Source organism: Hyperolius riggenbachi, chromosome 11 (genome assembly GCF_040937935.1).
Source record: "Hyperolius riggenbachi isolate aHypRig1 chromosome 11, aHypRig1.pri, whole genome shotgun sequence".
NCBI classification, from domain to species: domain Eukaryota; kingdom Metazoa; phylum Chordata; class Amphibia; order Anura; family Hyperoliidae; genus Hyperolius; species Hyperolius riggenbachi.
The window spans coordinates 171,832,986-171,851,438 of record NC_090656.1 but is presented as its reverse complement, the minus strand read 5'-3'; the positions used below and the strand labels follow the sequence as shown (position 1 = coordinate 171,851,438).

At 48.9% G+C, this 18,453-nt stretch overlaps 1 protein-coding gene across 6 annotated transcripts in view; it reads right to left on the bottom strand.

The window, feature by feature from the left end:
* The window catches only part of LOC137539254 (cytochrome P450 2D17-like), a 130,846-nt gene that overhangs the window by 16,726 nt on the left and 95,667 nt on the right, over window positions 1–18,453 (bottom strand). For 5 of the 6 annotated variants that reach the window (XM_068261811.1, XM_068261808.1, XM_068261810.1 and 2 more), the window contains 2 exons: window positions 11,316–11,489; window positions 1,978–2,122 (listed from right to left, as the gene is read on the bottom strand). In XM_068261811.1, coding sequence (XP_068117912.1) covers window positions 1,978–2,122; window positions 11,316–11,489 — 319 coding nt within the window. The remainder of the gene's footprint in view (window positions 1–1,977; window positions 2,123–11,315; window positions 11,490–18,453) is intronic. The other variant, XM_068261807.1, reaches the window with a different exon arrangement.

The following is an 18,453-nucleotide window of genomic DNA, read 5'->3' as shown; positions in this document are numbered from 1 at the left end:
GATTTGGGACGGGGGCAGAGCGGCGGGACCGTGCGGCGGCGATGTTGAAATCTACGCCATGTCAGGACCGCTCAGCCACAAGCAGGACGTAGATTTCAACTGTGCTGGTCTGAAAGTGGTTAAAGGACCACTATCGAGAAAAATGTAAACATTTTAAATACATGTAAACATATATAAATAAGATGTACATTTCTTCCAGAGTAAAATGAGCTGTAAATAACTTTTCTTTACTTTACAGTAGGTAATAGAAATCTGACAGATCTGAAAGGTTTTGGATTAGTCCTTAGTCCATCACCACATTTTAACCACTCTTACTGTAAAAAAAAACAAAAACAAAAAACCCTCTCTTAATAATTCCTCCATATGCAGGTCGTGTCCCCCAATTATTTGCACAAAACTAGGGACAAAAAAAAACCTCCCCTGCCAAGCTTGTATATTGCAGTGTTCTATTTTTACATGTTAATGAAATCTCCTCTAAACAAGTCCAGTTTATCTAACCTTTCCTGGTTATTGAGACCTTCCATTCCAATGATCAATTTTGTGTCTCACTGCAATGACCTTCCTGTAATGTGGAGCCCAGAACTGTATTCCAAAGACCCATTCGGGCTTTAGCGGAAAAAGCCAAGGCCATTTGGTCCATGCTACTGTGCATGCACGGGCCAATGGTCTTTTGGGGGACGTGGCATAGAAACGGCCTGGTTAAGAGGATGGTGGAAGCCTCTGGAATATCCAGCTGTTTCCATCTCATGAGGCAAGTACCCCTTTGGGGGGGGGGGGGGGGGGGGGGCACTTTTTGTTTTCTTATAGGTGCACTTTAAAGCCTTTCTTTTCAGCTTCATTTTATCTCTAACCTCCATAGCTGAGTTTTTTTTATTCAGTTTTGTTTCCATACAAGATACACAGTATATACTACAATATTCATTGAGAATATTTTTGTTTGCCATTTCCCTTTAGTGTCCGTCCCTTGTAGTATATAATTCCAGTCCAATGAACTTAGTGTGTCCCTGAGTTGAGTTCAACTTTGCTTTCCTAAAATTCATAGTTTTAGTTGTACTACTGCTCCACGACCTGTTAATCACCAGATCAAACATTATCATTTTGTGATCACTATTCTCCAAATGTTCTTGAACTTGCACATTTGATACAAGTGACCAAATCCAGTAATGCATTTCCTCTAGTTGGTTCAGTTACCTGTAAGGCCTGGCAGATCTCTCGTCTTCCTTGAGCCTCTATACCCCAATCTAATACCATGCTCTTCACCTATAATACGCCAAGCACCCGCGTGAACAGGAGGTCAGTGCGCCTACCCGACTACTTCAGCATGCAAGGTATAGAGACTGAGGCTGGGAAGACAAGAGTACCACCAGAGCCCACAAAGCACGACTAGGCAGCTGGGTAATATCAGGTAATAGTGTGAAATGCACTTGTGGAGGAGACAACACAGATCACAACAGGAGCTATGAACTAAGGAGCAAGATTGCTCAGAGCGACCACAGCTCCGAGCTTCCGATAACTGCCACAATAGACAAAATGGTTGATGGCTGATTTCCACCACACTGAATATACAGGGACAGATAAACAGACAGACATGAAGGAATGTTTGCCAATCTAATCGCAATCAGGGTGATAGCAAATGCTATGACAGGCAAGGTGTGAGAGGAGGAAGAGACTTTTCTATGAACATCACCCAATGAGAACAGGCATGCAAATGCCTACACAGCTGAATGTTAATCACTCAATCCTAAGCTAGCCTGATTGATGACTACAGGCTGACTGCAGATGGAAAGAACTCTCATTACAAATGCATGCAATATTATGCAGCAACATGCATGCAGGGAATTCATAGCTGTCTGGCTGTAGTTCCACTGCATCAAGTCAGCAGGGCATGCTACAGGAGAGATCCTGACAGTACTATTGTAATCAAGTAACTGTCCTGTACTGTCACTAGAAATCTGCCACTTTTACTAGAGTAAGTACCTTGGATATCTGGGTGCAGCATCATATACAGCAGACCCCACTCCAGGGTGGAAGATGTCGTTTCTGTCCCAGCAACAAAAAGATCCACCATACATGTAAACAGACTTTTTTCATCAAACGTTTTCTTGCTTCCATCTTTTTCCTCCTAAGAACAGAGAAAATGAACATATGCATCGTCTGTGTTGTGGTACCAGTTTATATAAACAGAGTCTGAAATGTAATAGGTACTGTGTTTCCCCGAAAATAAGACCCTGTCTTATATTAATTTGTCCTTCAGAAGATGTGCTAGGGCTTATTTTCGGGGAGGTCTTACATTCTGGGGGGTAGCCAGATCTCCCTTTAGTATATAGCCAGATTCCTCCTGGCTATAGCTAAATCCCCATTGTATTGATCCGCCTGCCTGCCCGCCGCTTCGCCTCCTCAGTTCCCGCCTGCTCACTTTACCTCTTAAGTTCTCTGCTCCCGGTCCCCTCCATTAAGAAAGTCCAGATCCCCTGCTGCTTTTCCCCCCGCATAATTCACACCGCGGATTAGCGGTAAAGGCAGCTCATGTAGTCTGGTAAGCGCTGCCCTGTACAGGAAGTTATCTCTGTTTACTTCCTGTACAGGGTGGCGCTGTTACCGGACTACATGGCTGACGTCACCGCTAATCTGCGGTGTGAATTATGCGGAGGAAAAGCAGCAGGGGATCCGGACTTTCTTAATGGAGGGGAATGGGAGCTGAGAACTTGAGAGGTAAAGCGGGTGAACGAGCGGGCGGGCGAGCGGGCGGGGGGTCAGGGAGCAGGTCCCCAGCGCCGGCTATGTCCCTGGAACTAGGCCTTATATAAGGAGGATGGCTTATATTTCAAGCATACTCGAAATATAAGCTAGGTCTTATTTTCAGAGTAGGTCTTAAATTCGGGGAAACACTGTATATTTGCAACATGGTGGCATAGTGGATAGCACTCTTGCCCGGTAGCACTGGTTATCAGTTTGAAACCAGGCAAAGTCACTATCTGCTTGGAGTTTGTATGATTTCCCCAAAATTGTGTGGCTTTCCACCATGCACTACGGTTTCCTCCCACATCCCATAAAAATACAGATACTGTAAGTTAATTGTCTTTCCCAAAAAGTTGAGTTGATAGTTGGATAGTTGCCAGCAACACTGCTGCTAGTTCACAGCTGCATGGAAAGGCTTGCACTATCTGTACAGTGGTGGCCCCATGGTGACGGAGATCTGCTACGGGCAATGCAGACCAGATCCCCTGAGGAGATGAGTAACATGGCTGCTGGCCTTTACATGTTTAAAGGTGCGTACACATGCTCTACTGTAACAAACGATGGGTCCGTCAGACCCTCCCGCTGGGCGGGCGTTCTGCCAACAGTAGAGCATGTGTACAGTCTGTCGGCAGACTGATAAGGCTGTTTCTGAACGATCCGCTGGAAACAGCCTTATCAGTCTGCCGACAGACTGTACACACGCTCTATTGTTGGCAGAACGCCCGCCCAGCGGAAGGGGCCTGACGGACCCATAGTTCGTTACAGTAGTGCGTGTGAATGCACCTCAACCAGTTCACCCCCAAGGGTTTTTACTCTAACGGACCAGAGCAATTTTCACTTGTCAGTGCTCCTCCCGTTTATTCCCTAATAACTTTATTACTACTTATGACAAGAAAATTATCTATACCTCGTTTTTTTTCACCACCAATTAGGCTTTCTGTGGGTAGTACATTTTGCTAAGAATTTTTTTATTCTAAATGTGTTTTAATGGGAAAAAATCTAAAAAAATTAAAAAAAATAATTATTTCTCAGTTTTCAGCCATTATAGTTTTAAAATTAAACATTCTCGTGTGGTTAAAACAAACACATTTTATTTGCCCAGTTGTCCCGATTATTAAACGGTTTAAATTATGTCCCTATCACAATGTATGGCGACAATATATTATTTTGAAGTATAGGTGTTATTTTTCTGTTGTTTTTTTTTTGTTCTGGCCATAATTACGAGCCCCTATATAATAAATTAAAATTAATTTCCCCCCATAAAATATAGATTAAAAAAAGCTGAGTCCCTAAGGCAACTATTTATTTATTTATTTTAAGCTGATTTTTATTTACAAGTGGGTTTTTTTTTTGGGGGGGGGGGAGGGTTGGAAGTGTAATTTTATTAATTTTATTAATAGTGTGTATGTACTTGTGTATGTAAGTGTAATATACTTTTTGGCCACAAGATGGCGATAGTGAACACTCTCCCATATAGGAAGTGATCACTTTTTTTTTTACACTTTATTCAACTGTAACAGCTTCCTGTTTTTGTGAATGGACGTAGCCGCTGTTTGCGGTCGCGTCCATTCACTCCAGGCAGTGCGATTGGGTAGAGGACCACTCGGTCCTCTTCCCCAATCACTCAGCACGGGATCCCGACGGTAATGGCGGCGGTAGCGGCGCGCACACGTGCGGAGCGGCGGCGGGAACGCGCGACGTATTTAAACGTCATGTTGCCATTAACAGGCAAAAGCATGACATTTTAATACGATGCATTGCCGTTAAATGGTTAAGTTATACAGCCTGATAAACTCTAGATGCATAGAACTACAAGTCTCAGCATGCCTCTAGCTAGCAAAAGGCTGCTGTTGCATGCTGTGTGTGATTGGGTTATATACAGAGGGGATAGCAGTAGGAAGAGACACAGGGTTTAGTGCAGAGTAGCTAGTGTGCCTGGTGGGGCAGGAGGGCTTGGTTTAGGGTAGTTAGTGTAACTGGTGGAGCAGCTTAGATGAGACAGTTTGGGGGAAATTATTCATTAGACGATCCTGGACCATGGACCCACCTAGGTTTAGTATATTTTATTTCCTTGTTTTTTGGGGAGAAAATCAATTTTAAAGTTACGATAGGAAAAAAGTATACATTTAAATGCTGTAAATGACAGTAGCAACCTAATCGTAGTGTAAATTTACATATATCAAAAGAAAGAGCAATGAATTTCATGACAGGGTTTCCGAGGGGGTTCATATGCAGTGCGTACGGACCCCGGAAACCCCATAGAAGTGGCAATGCTTTGGCCAGAGATCGCTATACAGCCGCAATAAGGCTGTGTAAGAATACCTGGCAACTACTTATTTTGTAAAACATTTTTTTGTTCATAGTGTGGGAAATTAAAAAAAATAAATAAATGAGGGGTCTCCCCTCCCAAGCCTCTTTTACCCCTTGTCCCCCATGGAGGCTAAGATAACCTGAATGCAGAGTATGGGGCTTCTCACCCTGAGCTATACCAGCCCGCATGGTCCATGGTATGGTATGGCAAAGCCTCCTGCTCTCCCCTGGAGCTCTTGTCCAATTCATAGACAAGTGGTTCTTCCCCACCTCCGAAGCCCCCCAAAAAAGGTGGTGGCGACGACGCCCTGGGGGGTTCATGGTGGCATCTGGGAGTCGTCTTTAACTAGGGGACCCCCAGATGCCCGCCCCTCCCCAGGAGAAATTAGTATAGGGGTTTATAGTAACCCCGTATCCATTTCCACAAAGGCTTAAATGAAATAAAAACACAACCACAAAAAAAGTATTTTAATATTCTTTTAATTAACCAGAAATTCTTACCCGTACTTTTTAAAGAAATGTCTCCACTTCAATCCCTGGTAAATGTCTCATGCCAACATCCTCTAATATTGCGATCTTGATTGAAAATCTCCACGAACCCGCCACCACACACCGCTGCTCCTCCAGATCTAGCTATACTAAGTACAGAGCTAGAGCTCAGTCCATCCCTCCTGCATTGCTTTTCGCTCTCCTCCCCGCCCACTGTACCTATCGCCCCCTCCCCCCCCCCGGCAGCGTCGCCCCTACCTCCTCTTCGGGCACCGGAGCTTGGGTAGAGCCCAGGAGCTCCGGGGGAGAGGGGAAGACTTGTTTACCCCTCTCCTCCAAAGCCCACTTCCACATCATGAACCATGCGGGCTGGTATAGCTCAGGGTGCGAAGCCCCATGCCGCCGGGGCTCTGTATCCTGACTATCCCAGTCTGCATGGGGGACAAGGAATTAACCTCTTGACGGCCAGCTAACGCCGATTGGCGTAAACTGGTCGTCTGCGGGTTACCATGGAAACGGCCGCTCGATCGGGAGCGGCCTTTCCATGTCAGTTCACGGAGGGTGTCTCCGTGAACAGCCGGAGAGCCGCCGATTGCGGCTCGCCGGCAAAATGTAAACAGGCGGGGAAGAGATCCCTGCTGTTTACATCATACAGCAGCGCCGTAAGGCAGATCGGCGATCCCCGGCCTCTGATTGGCTGAAGCCTATCCTTTAATGCGCAGGACGGAAATCCATCCTGCGCAGCTCACATGGGGAGGGAGAGGGAGGGAGTGGCGAGACGGTGGAGAACGCTGCGGAGGGGGGCTTTGAAGAGCCCCCCCGCTAAGCAAATGCAGCCGGCGGCGATCAGACCCCCCCAGCAGGACATCCCCCTAGTGGGGAAAAAAGGGGGTAGTCTGATCGCCCTGCTGCACTCCTGATCGGTGCTGCGGGCTGTAGAGCCCATGCATTACCGATCACTGTAATATCCCCTGGTCGGCAAGTGGTTAAAGAGGCTTGGGGGGCACTTTTTTTTTTCTTATTTCCTACACTGTGAACAATAAAAATGTTTACAAAAATAGGTAAAGTTGCCAGGGATCCTTATACAGCTTTATTGCGACTGTATAGCGATCCCTGGCCAAAGCGTTGCCACTTCCATGGGGTTTCCAGGGGTCTGTATGCACTGCGTTTGGATCTAGAGATGGCCAAAACAATTCGCCAGCGAGCGCTATTCAGCGAAGATCAGGTATTCGAGCACATGGCACCATTCGACCCCGCCCCTATATATCATCATTTGGCTAAACTTTGACCCCCTACATCACAGTCAGCAGGCACAAAGCAGCCAGTCAGCCTGCACTCCCTCACGGATCCCCCCACCCTCTATAAAAACGCTGCAGCGCCCATCATGTTCCAGTCTGTCTTCGGCTGTAATAGTGAGAGGAAGAGACAGAGCTTGCTGGAGATAGGGAAATCGTTAGCTAGGCTTGTTTATTTTGATCCTCGCTGACATACTTGCTGTTAAAGCATCCCAAAACAGTCCTTCTGAGGGCTACTTCGTCCTTCTCTTTTTTTGTGTGTGTGTGTGTAAGTCACTCCACAGCACACAGGCACCCACCATTGTGCCCACTGCCCAATGCCCACTATAATTGTGTGTCACTCGCAATAGACACAAGCACAATAGTGCTCCAGGGCCTCTGTTATTATCACTGTATTGTGTTTGAACTGTTGCATATTCTCCGTGTCTGCCAGATACTACACAGACAGAGCCCACTGGCACTGACCACCAATACCTGTGCTCACTTCTAGTGATATTGAATTGTGTGCCACATAACACACAAGCACAGTTTATCTCTAGTGCTCCAGGGCCTCGGTTATTAGCACTGCATTGTGTTTGAACTGTTGCTTGTTCTCAGTGTCTGTCTGATAGTACACAGACAGAGCCCACTGGCCCTGACCACCAACACCTGTGCCCACTTTTAATGATATTGAATTGTGTGCCACATAACACACAAGCACCACTAGTGCTCCAGGGCAGTGGCTGACATACGGCCATGCAGGCCGTGCCGCCGCACGAGGGCCCCTGAAGTTCCGTTGCTTCAGGGGCCCATTATGTATTGCTGTTTTTTTTAATTATTATTTTTTTTTCCTGAGGGGCCCCGACTCCTATCCCCCTCTCACCTCGGGGCCCCCCCTCATGCGGCAGGAGAGCGGCCAATACAGGAAGTCTCCGGGGCTCCAGCAGGCGCTAGAGGTTCAGCCGCTTGGTCTCCGATGTCTCTCTCCTCTGTATACTGCTCGCTACTAAACCAGGAAGTAGCGAGCAGTATACAGAGGAGAGAGACATCGAAGACCAAGCGGCTGAGCCTCTAGCGCCTGCTGGAACCCCGGAGACTTCCTGTATTTGCCGCTCTCCCGCCGCGCATACCGTGAGGGGGGCCCCCGAAGGTGAGGGAGGGAGGATAGGAGTCGGGCCCCCCACCCGGATAGCTACCCACCCACCCGGCTACCTACCTACCTACCCACCCGGCTACCTACCTACCCACCCGGCTACCTAACCACCCACCCGGCTACCTACCCACCCGGCTATCGACCCACCCACCAGGCTACCTACCTAAAGACTCACCAGGCTACCTACCTACCCACCCACCAGGCTACCTACCTACCCACCCAGCTACCTAACCACCCACCCGGCTACCTACCTACCCATCCACCAGGCTACCTACCCACCCACCCGGCTACCTACCTAACCCCCCACCCGGCTACTGGGCTAGTTATCAACCCACCCACCAGGCTACCTACCCACCCACCAGGCTACCTACCCACCCACCCACCCGGCTACCCACCCACCAGGTTGTCTACCTACCTACCCACCCACCCACCAGGCTACCTAACCACCCACCCACCAGGCTACTTACCCACCCACCAACCAGGCTACCTACCCACCGGGCTACCTACCTACCTACCCACCCACCCACCAGGCTACCTACCCACCCACTAGGCTACCTACCCACCCGGCTACCTACCCACCCATCCAGCTACCTACCCACCCACCAGACTACCTACCCACCCAGCTACCCAGCCACCCACCCGGCTACCTACTCACCCACCCACCAGGCTACCTACACACCCGGCTAAGGGCTACCTACCTACCCACCCACCAGGCTGCTTACCTACCTACCCACCCACCCACCAGGCTACCTACCTACCCACCAGGCTATCTACCTACCCAACCAGGCTACCTATTCACCCGGCTACCTACCCACCCACCAGGCTACCTGCCTAAAGACCCACCAGGCTACCTACCTACCCACCCACCCGGCTACCTACCCACCCACCCGGCTACCTACCCACCCACCCGGCTACCTACCTACCCACCCACCCGGCTACCTACCTACCGGGCTAGTTACCAACCCACCCACCAGGATACCTACCCACCCACCTACCTACCCACCTGGCTACCTACCCACCCACCAGGCTATCTACCCACCCAGCTACCCAGCCACCCACCCACCCAGCTACCTACCCACCCACCCACCAGGCTACCTACCCACCCAGCTACCCACCCACCAGGTTGCCTACCTACCTACCCACCCACCAACCAGGCTACCTACCCACCTGGCTACCTACCCACCAGGCTACCCACCCACCAGGCTACCTACCTACCCACCAACCCACCAGGCTACCTACCTACCCACCCACCAGGCTACCTACCTACCCACCCACCCGGCTACCTACCCACCCACTAGGCTACCTACCCACCCGGCTACCTACCCACCCACCAGGCTACCTACCCACCCGGCTAAGGGCTACCTACCTACCTACCCACCCACCAGGCTCCCTACCTACCTACCCACCCACCAGGCTACCTATCTACCCACCAGGCTACCTACCTACCCACCCACCCACCAGGCTACCTATCCACCCAACCACCCACCAGGCTACCTATCCACCCAACCACCCATGGGAGCTGCGCGCCAGATGGAGGCTGGGACAGGAGGTCTGCTGCTGCAGGTGAGTAAATGTTTTTTTTTTAATTTATATTACCAGGTGTATGTTCTGGGCAGGTCTGCCGACATGATTGCACGTATTTTCTGGGCATATCTGCCGACATGATTGCACGTATTTTCTGGGCATATCTGCCGACATGATTGCACGTATTTTCTGGGCATATCTGCCAACATGATTGCACGTATTTTCTGGGCATATCTGCCGACATGATTGAATATATTTTCTGGGCATATCTGCCGACGTGATTGAATGTACTGTATTTTCTGGGCAAATCTCCTCACATTATGTGTATTTTCTTGAGAAAACCTGCACAATTCTGTGAATTTTCTGGGGAAAGATCACCAAAACTTGGGCCCACTGTCTTTGCGTTGCACTTTTCAAGGGAACCTGAAGTGAGAATAATATTGAGGCTGCCATATTTCTCTCCTTTTAAGCAATACCAGTTGCCTGGCTGCCATGCTGGTCCTCTGCCTCTTATTCTTTCAACCATAGACCCTGAACAAGCATGCAGCAGGTCAGGGGTTTCTGACAATATTATTGTGGAGATGGGGAGACAGAGAGGAGGAGGAGAAGGAGACGAGTTCTTGAAACTAGCAGGTGAAGCTCATTGCAAGGAGCTAGTGGCACTGTCAGACAGCATGTATCGGCACTTGGGGTCAGCCAGCCAACACGTCCTTCAACGCCTGCTGTTGCCACTACCAGAATGCCAACATTTTCCAATATTGCTTTAGTACCTCTGATACCAGCAATGCCATCTCCAACCTCTGCCAAAAGAAACTGAGTCGTGGGAAGCCCAACACCCACCTAGGGACAACTGTTTTGCGAAGGCACCTGATTGCAAAACACAAACACCAATGGGATGCACACATTAACCCTCCTGGCGGTTTATGAAAATCCGCCAGGGGGCAGCAAAGCCGTTTTTTTTTTCATTTTTCATTTTTTATTTTCTTTCATGTAGCAAGACAAGGTCTCGCTACATGATAGCCGCTGCTCAGCTGCATCCCCCCAACCCCTCCGATCGCCTCCGGGGATCGAAGATCAGGAGATCCCATTCAAAGAACGGGATCTCCTGGGGGGCTTCCCCCGTCGCCATGGCTCAGCTCGGGCTTACCGCCAGGAAGGTTAATAAAAGCAACACACAACTGCAAAGCCACCCTCCTCCTTCTGGTCCAACAGCATCTTCAGCCACGTCAATCTCTGCTGTCCTTGCGCCCTCTCAACCACCCCTCAGCTACGTAGCATCAGGTAAACTGTCAATCTGCATAAAAACAAGGAACATTGAGCAACACCTAACTATTGTTCCCAAAACTTCCTACCCTTTTTTTGTGGGGTTAAATTATGAGCAATTCCAGAATTATTCTTGGGAACCTACCAAAATCAACACATATTAAATGAACAATATTACATCAAAGATAACCCAGCCCCACACTCTCCTCTTGAAGATTAGAACTTAGCGGAATATTTGAACAATGAAAATATATCATTGTTTTTTTTAATGTGTACTGAATGGGTTCAAACCAGCAATTTGTGGTCAAGTTACCTTTCTAAAGTCAAACCACCAGGCCTTTCACAAAACTAGAAAACGGGGTTTTTAAAACCCCTGGCTGCTGTATCATTATGTATACACCAGCTGATCAGCATACAGTGATCAAAAATAGCTGAAATGTGTGCTTAAAGGGGCACTATGGCGAAAAATTGTAAAATTCAAAAAATATGTGCAAAGAGACAAATTTGCCTTTTAGCACTACTGAGAGATTATAGATGTGATATTGGGTTAACAGGTATCTTACTTTCTCCATCTCCTCCAGATAGCAGTCTATGTAGTCCCGGGGTTGTCCAGGTACTCTGCTCCTCTTGTGTTCCTCTAAAACTGTTCCCAGAAAGGCAAAAACAGTCTTAACATTTCTTAACATCTTCTGGTGTGGTAGAGGAAGATATTTGACAAATCCAAATGCATTGTAGAGCTAAATGAGAGAACATAAATTAAACATTAAATATCTGATCTTTTCTTACCAAGCGATCCTCATTTATCCATACTTCAAATTCACACTCACATATCACTTTCCATCATGTTATTATTTAATTGCAAACACATCCGTTTAGCTCATATTTTTATTTTAACCTCCCCGGCGGTGACGAGTCTGGCTCGTCCATAGAAAAGTTGGTATTAGCTGTGAGGATGAGCCAGACTCGTCCTGCAGTACCACATACTTACTGGGTGCCTCTGATCCTCTCATCTGCAGCAGCCGGATCCTGTCCTGAGGTCCCTCCAGCCGCAAGGGATCCTCCATCCATGCTGCGTTTGTGATCACACTGTGTTTGTGATCACGCTGCAATCACACACACTGGCTTCAATTCACAGTGTGTTACCGAATGTATTACTGCACATTTGGTAATAATTTCAGTTCAGCAATTCAAAAGCAGAATTCACAGAAAAGTATCAAAGAAGTTCACGATAAATGTTCAACAAATGTGCGGTATGGAATTGGTAAATTTTGACAGAAATGCAATTCATAAAGGAAAAAAGGAGGCAGGAATTAAGGAAACTGAAGTGAGTCTAAATTCCTGTTTTTAACTAGTATTTATGTAAAGCACTATAGGTAATGCTAAACTGCCGCATCCCTGCGGCAAAACGAGGGGTTTATACCCCCCAAATCCCCTCTGTAAAATCCACTACTTTCTTGGTCGTGGATTTTGCTGCTCATGGAGGCAGACCTGCTCTGGCTTCATGCGCGTCAATCCACCGCAGATCTCTGCCTCTCCCCAAGATTGAGAAAGGTGGGGAGAGGCGGTGATCAGCGGGGATTGATGCGCCAACAGGCAGAGCTACAGCCATAAGCTCTGCCTCTATGAGGAAGCGCTCCCCGGACCTAGCAGAGGGGATTTGTTGGGTATAAACCCCTCGTTTTGCCGCGGGGATGCAGCGGTTTAGCATTACCTATACTGCTTTACATAAATACAAGTTAAAAACAGGAATTTAGACTCACTTCAGAGTACCTTTCATTCTCGCACAGCTGTAAGATGCATTTGGACTTTACTTAAAGAGACTCTGAAGCGAGAATAAATCTCGCTTCAGAGCTCATAGTTAGCAGGAGCATGTGTGCCCCTGCTAAACCGCCGCTATTGCGCCGCTAAACGGGGGTCCCTTCACCCCCAAACCCACCCCCGCAAAACTTGGTCATAAATTTTCTCTTCCTGGAGGCAGGGCTAACGGCTGCAGCCCTGCCTCTCAGCGCGTCTATCAGACGCGCATCGCCGCCTCTCCTCCGCCCCTCTCAGTGAAGGAAGACTGAGAGGGGCGGGGGAGAGGCGGAGGTACGCATCTGATAGACGCGCGGGTGGCAGGGCTGCGGCGGTTAGCCCTGCCCCAATGCAGAAGCGCTCCCCGGCTGTACGGAGGGGATTTGGGGGTGAAGGGACCCCCGTTAAGCCGCGGGATAGCGGCGTTTTAGCAGGGGCACACATGCCCCTGCTATCTATGAGGTCTGAAGCGAGATTTATTCTCGCTTCAGACTCTCTTTAACCACTTGAGGACCGTAGGATTACAACCCCCTTGTGACCAGGCTATTTTTTACAATTTAAGCCACTGCAGCTTTAAGGCTTAGCTGCAAGGCAGTACAACCTAGTACACAAATGATCCCCCCCCCCCTTTTCTGCCCACCAACAGAGCTTTCATCCCTGCTGCCCTGTTTGTTTATTTTTTTATTTGTTTTTTTATATACATTTCACTTTTTTTTTTTGTATTATTTTATAACAAGCCCTCCCTCCCAGGGGTGCAGCTAAGGTTTTGTTTGGCCCCAAGCAGCCCATGACTTGAGGCCCCCCACCAATGCCCGAAGTTAGCTGCGGCAAAAAGATGGTTGTGGCTCCAAGACTAAAGCCGAAAAATGGACGTGGGCACGATGTGATGTGGGTGGAGCCAAATACTATCAGAATGCAGGTATTCCCCTGTTAACAAATGAAATAGTGTACAGGTGGTGCCATCAATTTAGGTAGTGAGCTGTAGGTGCTGCAGTATAGGTAGCCAGGTACAGGTCCTGGGAGATCTGGGGCAGCCCCGGACACCAAGAGGGAATGAATGTGCGGCGTGCGCAGCGCGGCAAAAAAAGGGGCGTGGTCATAGATGGGGTCAAATGTACATGAACATAGCAGTAGTGTAACTTAAATATATTAAATAGTCAGTATTTCACATAAATAAGCCCCTCACCTGGCTTCTGTCTTGTCTTTGGCTGGCTGGCCTGTGTGCTGTACTCTGGCGGTTATGCTGGGCTTGCGTGCTCCGTGTCCGCAGGTAGCATGCGCCTGTTTGTTCGCCGCCGATCTGAGGTCTGAGTGCAAAGGCAGCAGGTACTGGAAGCCGGGACACTGCAGGGCGAAGGTAGGGCAGTTTCTAGACTAAGCTTTCTGATTGCCCGGATCAAACCCTGCGCAACACGGCTGCGCTAGTGAGCGGACTTTGACGGTGAGCCTAGTGCTCGGCAAAGACTGACCGGCCTGTTTGCGGATTATCAACAACGCACGCATGTGAGTCTTCAATCCCGCAGTACTGTGTGGCTGCCAGCGCATCTCTGAACTGCATCCCGGCTCGCATAGCCGGCCTTTGATATGAGCGACCGGAGCAGTCGCTCAGGCGTCAGCTTCCAAGGGGGTGCCTATAGCTGGTTGCCTATACCGAGGGCACCTACAACTGATTTCCTATACTGAGGGCACCTATAGCTGGCTACCTATACTGAGGGCTCCAACACCTGACTTCCTATACTGGGGACACCTATAGCTGGCTACCTATACTGAGGGCTCCAACACCTGACTTTCTATACTGGGGACACCTATAGCTGGCTACCTATACCGAGGGAGGGCACCTACTCCTGGCTACCTATACTGGAGGCACCTACGCTTGGCTACCTATGGGGGGGATGAAGACCTTCAACTGACTTCCTATACTGGGGCACCTATGCTTGGCAACCTATATTGAGGGCACCTATACATGAGATCCTATACTGGGGGCACCTATACCTGGCTTCCTATCTATACTGAGTCTGAGGTCATTTTGGAGGGGGAGGGGGCGCACTGCAGCTATAATGCGTGGTGCAAATTGTCAGTGCTGTGCTATAATTTTAAATGGGGGAGGAGGCGTCTAACTGTCCCACTGATTGTTTTTATTACTATTCCTGAAAGGTTCTAGCCTTCATATTTAGGTGTATTCAGGATAATGCACTGTTTCCATCCATTCGTGGTTATTAATAGTATTTTTCTATTATACATATGTGACGTGTTACAGAGATCTGAGCATTTGATGTGATGTGTCATGACATCAAAAAGGTTGGGAACCACTGTCCTAGGAGATATCTCAGGAGAAAAGGGGAATTGCATATGGGCCTGTGTGTGTGTATACGTGCGTGCGTGCATATGCATGTGGGAAAAGGATGAAGGGGGGGGGCACAAAAATCAGTTTTCGCTCAGGGAGCTGTGAAACCTAAGGCCGGCCCTGCCGGCTCGCATCAAGGGGGGCCCCCACCGGACATATTACCTGTAGCCTGCCTGTGCAGCTGGAGCAACATAGCCAGGCGAAGCTCTGTGTTGACGGCCACCGATGGATATCACTATGGGGTCGTGAGTATGGAGCAAATAATACGGAGACCTCATGTTAAAGCATGCCAGTTTTTTTAGTGAGACCCAATCTACGTCTATTTGAATAGAGTGACCAGATTTTTGTAGGCTCAACCTGGGACAGGGTGGCGGCGGGGGGGACTGCTGCGCTAACCAACGTGGTGCAAGCGGCTCGCGTGCCGAAAAATGGGCGTGGCCATGACATTCTACGGGCGGAGCTAACCTAATGATCTAACAGCGAGGCAAAAGAAAGCAGTGTTTACGCCGTGATGTGGTCAAACGAGGGTTCGCATCATGGGTGTGCAGAAACTGTGTGATGCTATTTAATAGTATACCGTAACCCCAAAGCAGCAAACATAGCCAAATATGACCATTAAATAATAAATGCAGTAACAGTTACCCCAGACACCACAAAATAAACGCAATGGGCAACATGTCAGCACAAAATAAACGTATTGCAGGCAACATGTCAGCACAAAATAAACGCATTGCGGGCAATATATCAGCACAAAATGAACGCAATGGGGGCAAACATGTCAGCACAAAATAAACGCATTGCGGGCAACATTTCAGCACAAAGTGAACGCAATGGGGCAAACATGTCAGCACAAAATATACGCATTGCGGGCAAACATGTCAGCACAAACTAAACGCATTGCGGGTAAATATGTCAGTACAAAATAAACGCATTGCAGGCAAACATGTCAGTACAAAATAAACGCATTGCAGGCAAACATGTCAGTACAAAATAAACGCATTGCGGGCAAACATGTCAGTACAAATTAAATGCATTGCGGGCAAACATGTCAGTACAAAATAAAGGCACTGCGGGCAAACATGCCAGTACAAAATAAACGCATTGAAGGGCAACATGTCAGCACAAAAACGCAATGGGGCAAACATGTCAGTACAAAAACGCAATAGGGGCAAACATGTTAGTACAAAAACGCAATGGGGGCAAACATGTCAGCACAAATTAAATGCAATGGGGGCAAACATGTCAGCACAAATACGCAATGGGGGCAAACATGTCAGTACAAAAACGCAATGGGGGCAAACATGTCAGCACAAATTAAACGCAATGGGGGCAAACATGTCAGCACAAATTAAACGCAATGGGGGCAAACATGTCAGCACAAATTAAACGCAACGGGGGCAAACATGTCAGCACAAATTAAACGCAATGGGGGCAAACATGTCAGCACAAATACGCAATGGGGGCAAACATGTCAGCACAAATACGCAATGGGGGCAAACATGTCAGCACAAATACGCAATGGGGGCAAACATGTCAGCACAAATACGCAATGGGGGCAAACATGTCAGCACAAAAACGCAATGGGGCAAACATGTCAGCACAAATATGCAATGGGGGCAAACATGTCAGCACAAATACGCAATGGGGGCACATTTCACCTGGAAAAAAAAAGCATGTACTCACCTGACATAAGACAGGTCCCCTCACGCAGCCGGCCTCTGGTGTGTGCAGCTCCTCCGGACGATCCTCCTTCAATCTCCCGCTCTCCTCTCACAGGCAGAGCGGGGCTACGGCAAGATGGCGTCCGGAGGCGGAGCCCTGTACTGGAGACACAGTCTCCAGTATAGGGCTCCGCCTCCGGACGCCATCTTCCCGTAGACCCGCTCTGCCTGTGCCTGCCGGAGGACAATGCAGGCTGCTGGAGCGGGGCTGCGGGGAATGAACTAGCACAGGGTCTATGAGACGCTGCGGCTAGTTCATGTACGGTGACCAGAGTCCCGAGGCCGGGACATCCGGCTGCTGAAAGCGGGACATTTCCCGGGACCTCATGCAGCCTGGGCAGGGACGGATCTAGGGGGGGGGCGGACGGGTCTCTTGCCCCAGGCGCAGTTTGTTGAATTCTTAAAAAGGCGGCAAAATTTGGATGGGGAATGGCAGTTTAGGTGCCAAAACCTGACCTTTAGGCGCCAAAACTGGATGGGGAATGGCAGTTTAGGCGCCAAAACCTGACCTTGCCCCAGGCGCAACTTGGTTTAGATTCGTCCCTGAGCCTGGGACAGCGCCCCCCGAAGGCGGGACGCGTCCCGGGTAAAGCGGGACGTATGGTCACCGTAATTTGAATCATATTGGACATGCTAGTATATCTTCCCGTGCCTTTTTTGCCATTGTTGCATCCCTCTTTGCAGTTGGACTGGTTTATGTCATTAGTGGGGTACCCCATGTGGTGAGTGGTGTGATTGGCAGTTAGTGTCAGTGTGGCATGTTTGACAACCGGCTTTTTAATGACAACAGCGCTGTTGCTTTTTAGCTCCGTTGTTTGTATCGTTTAGATAGTCCTGCAATTATTTATGTCAATCAATAACAGTTTTTCATTTTTGCATACACCGCTGAGTCCTTAAGAGCCCTTTGTTTTCGGTTTGTATATTCAAATAAGGTTCAGGACTTATTCCCAAATTGGGTAGGTGATGCATAATTAATTCACTTATGTTCCACGAATTCCCTTATCCCTGTATCCCCGTTGCACAGTTTTTAGACTAAATTGCACCCAGGACAAGGGTGTATAATTTGCCCCCAGGCATAAGTTCCCCCCAGTTTAGGGCTGGTTCAGACGGACGTTTGGAGGCGTCGCGTTCATTGGCGTCACGGTGGCAATGCGTTCGGGCTTTCAGCAGCGTTTGCGTTGCGTTCGGATGCGGTCACGTTTTTTCTTCCCCTAGGGGGACATTACCCGTCGCGGTTAACCGCCCCTGGAAGCAACATGTAGCTTCCAGGGGCTCCTTGAACGCCAGTGAAAATCGGGAGCCAAACGGCGCGTTCGTGTAAACGCGCGTGAAAGCTTGGTACAAACGCTCCCATTCACTTGAATGGGAGCGTTTAACGCCAAGCCCCGAACGCTGGCAATAAACGCTCCACAAGCGTCCGTCTGAACCAGCCCTTCGGTTGCTAGGCATAGTTGCCTCCACTACAGGATAGCCCATATAGTTGCCACCAGTATAGGTTACATAGGTAGGTGCCTCCAGTATAGGTTAGATCGATAGGTGGCCCCAGTATAGACTAGATAGGTAGGTTCCCCCTGTATAGGTTAGATAAGCAGGTGTCTCCAGTGTATGTTAGATAGTATAGGTTAGATCGATAGGTGGCCCCAGTATAGACTAGATAGGTAGGTTCCCCATGTATAGGTTAGATAAGCAGGTGTCTCCAGTGTATGTTAGATAGATAGGTGGCCCCACTGTAAGTTAGATAGATAGGTGGCCCGAGTGTAGGTAAGATAGGTTAGGTAGGTGGCCCCAGTGTAGGTTAGATAGATAGATGGCCCCAGACTCCAGCGTGTAGGTCGGACTCAC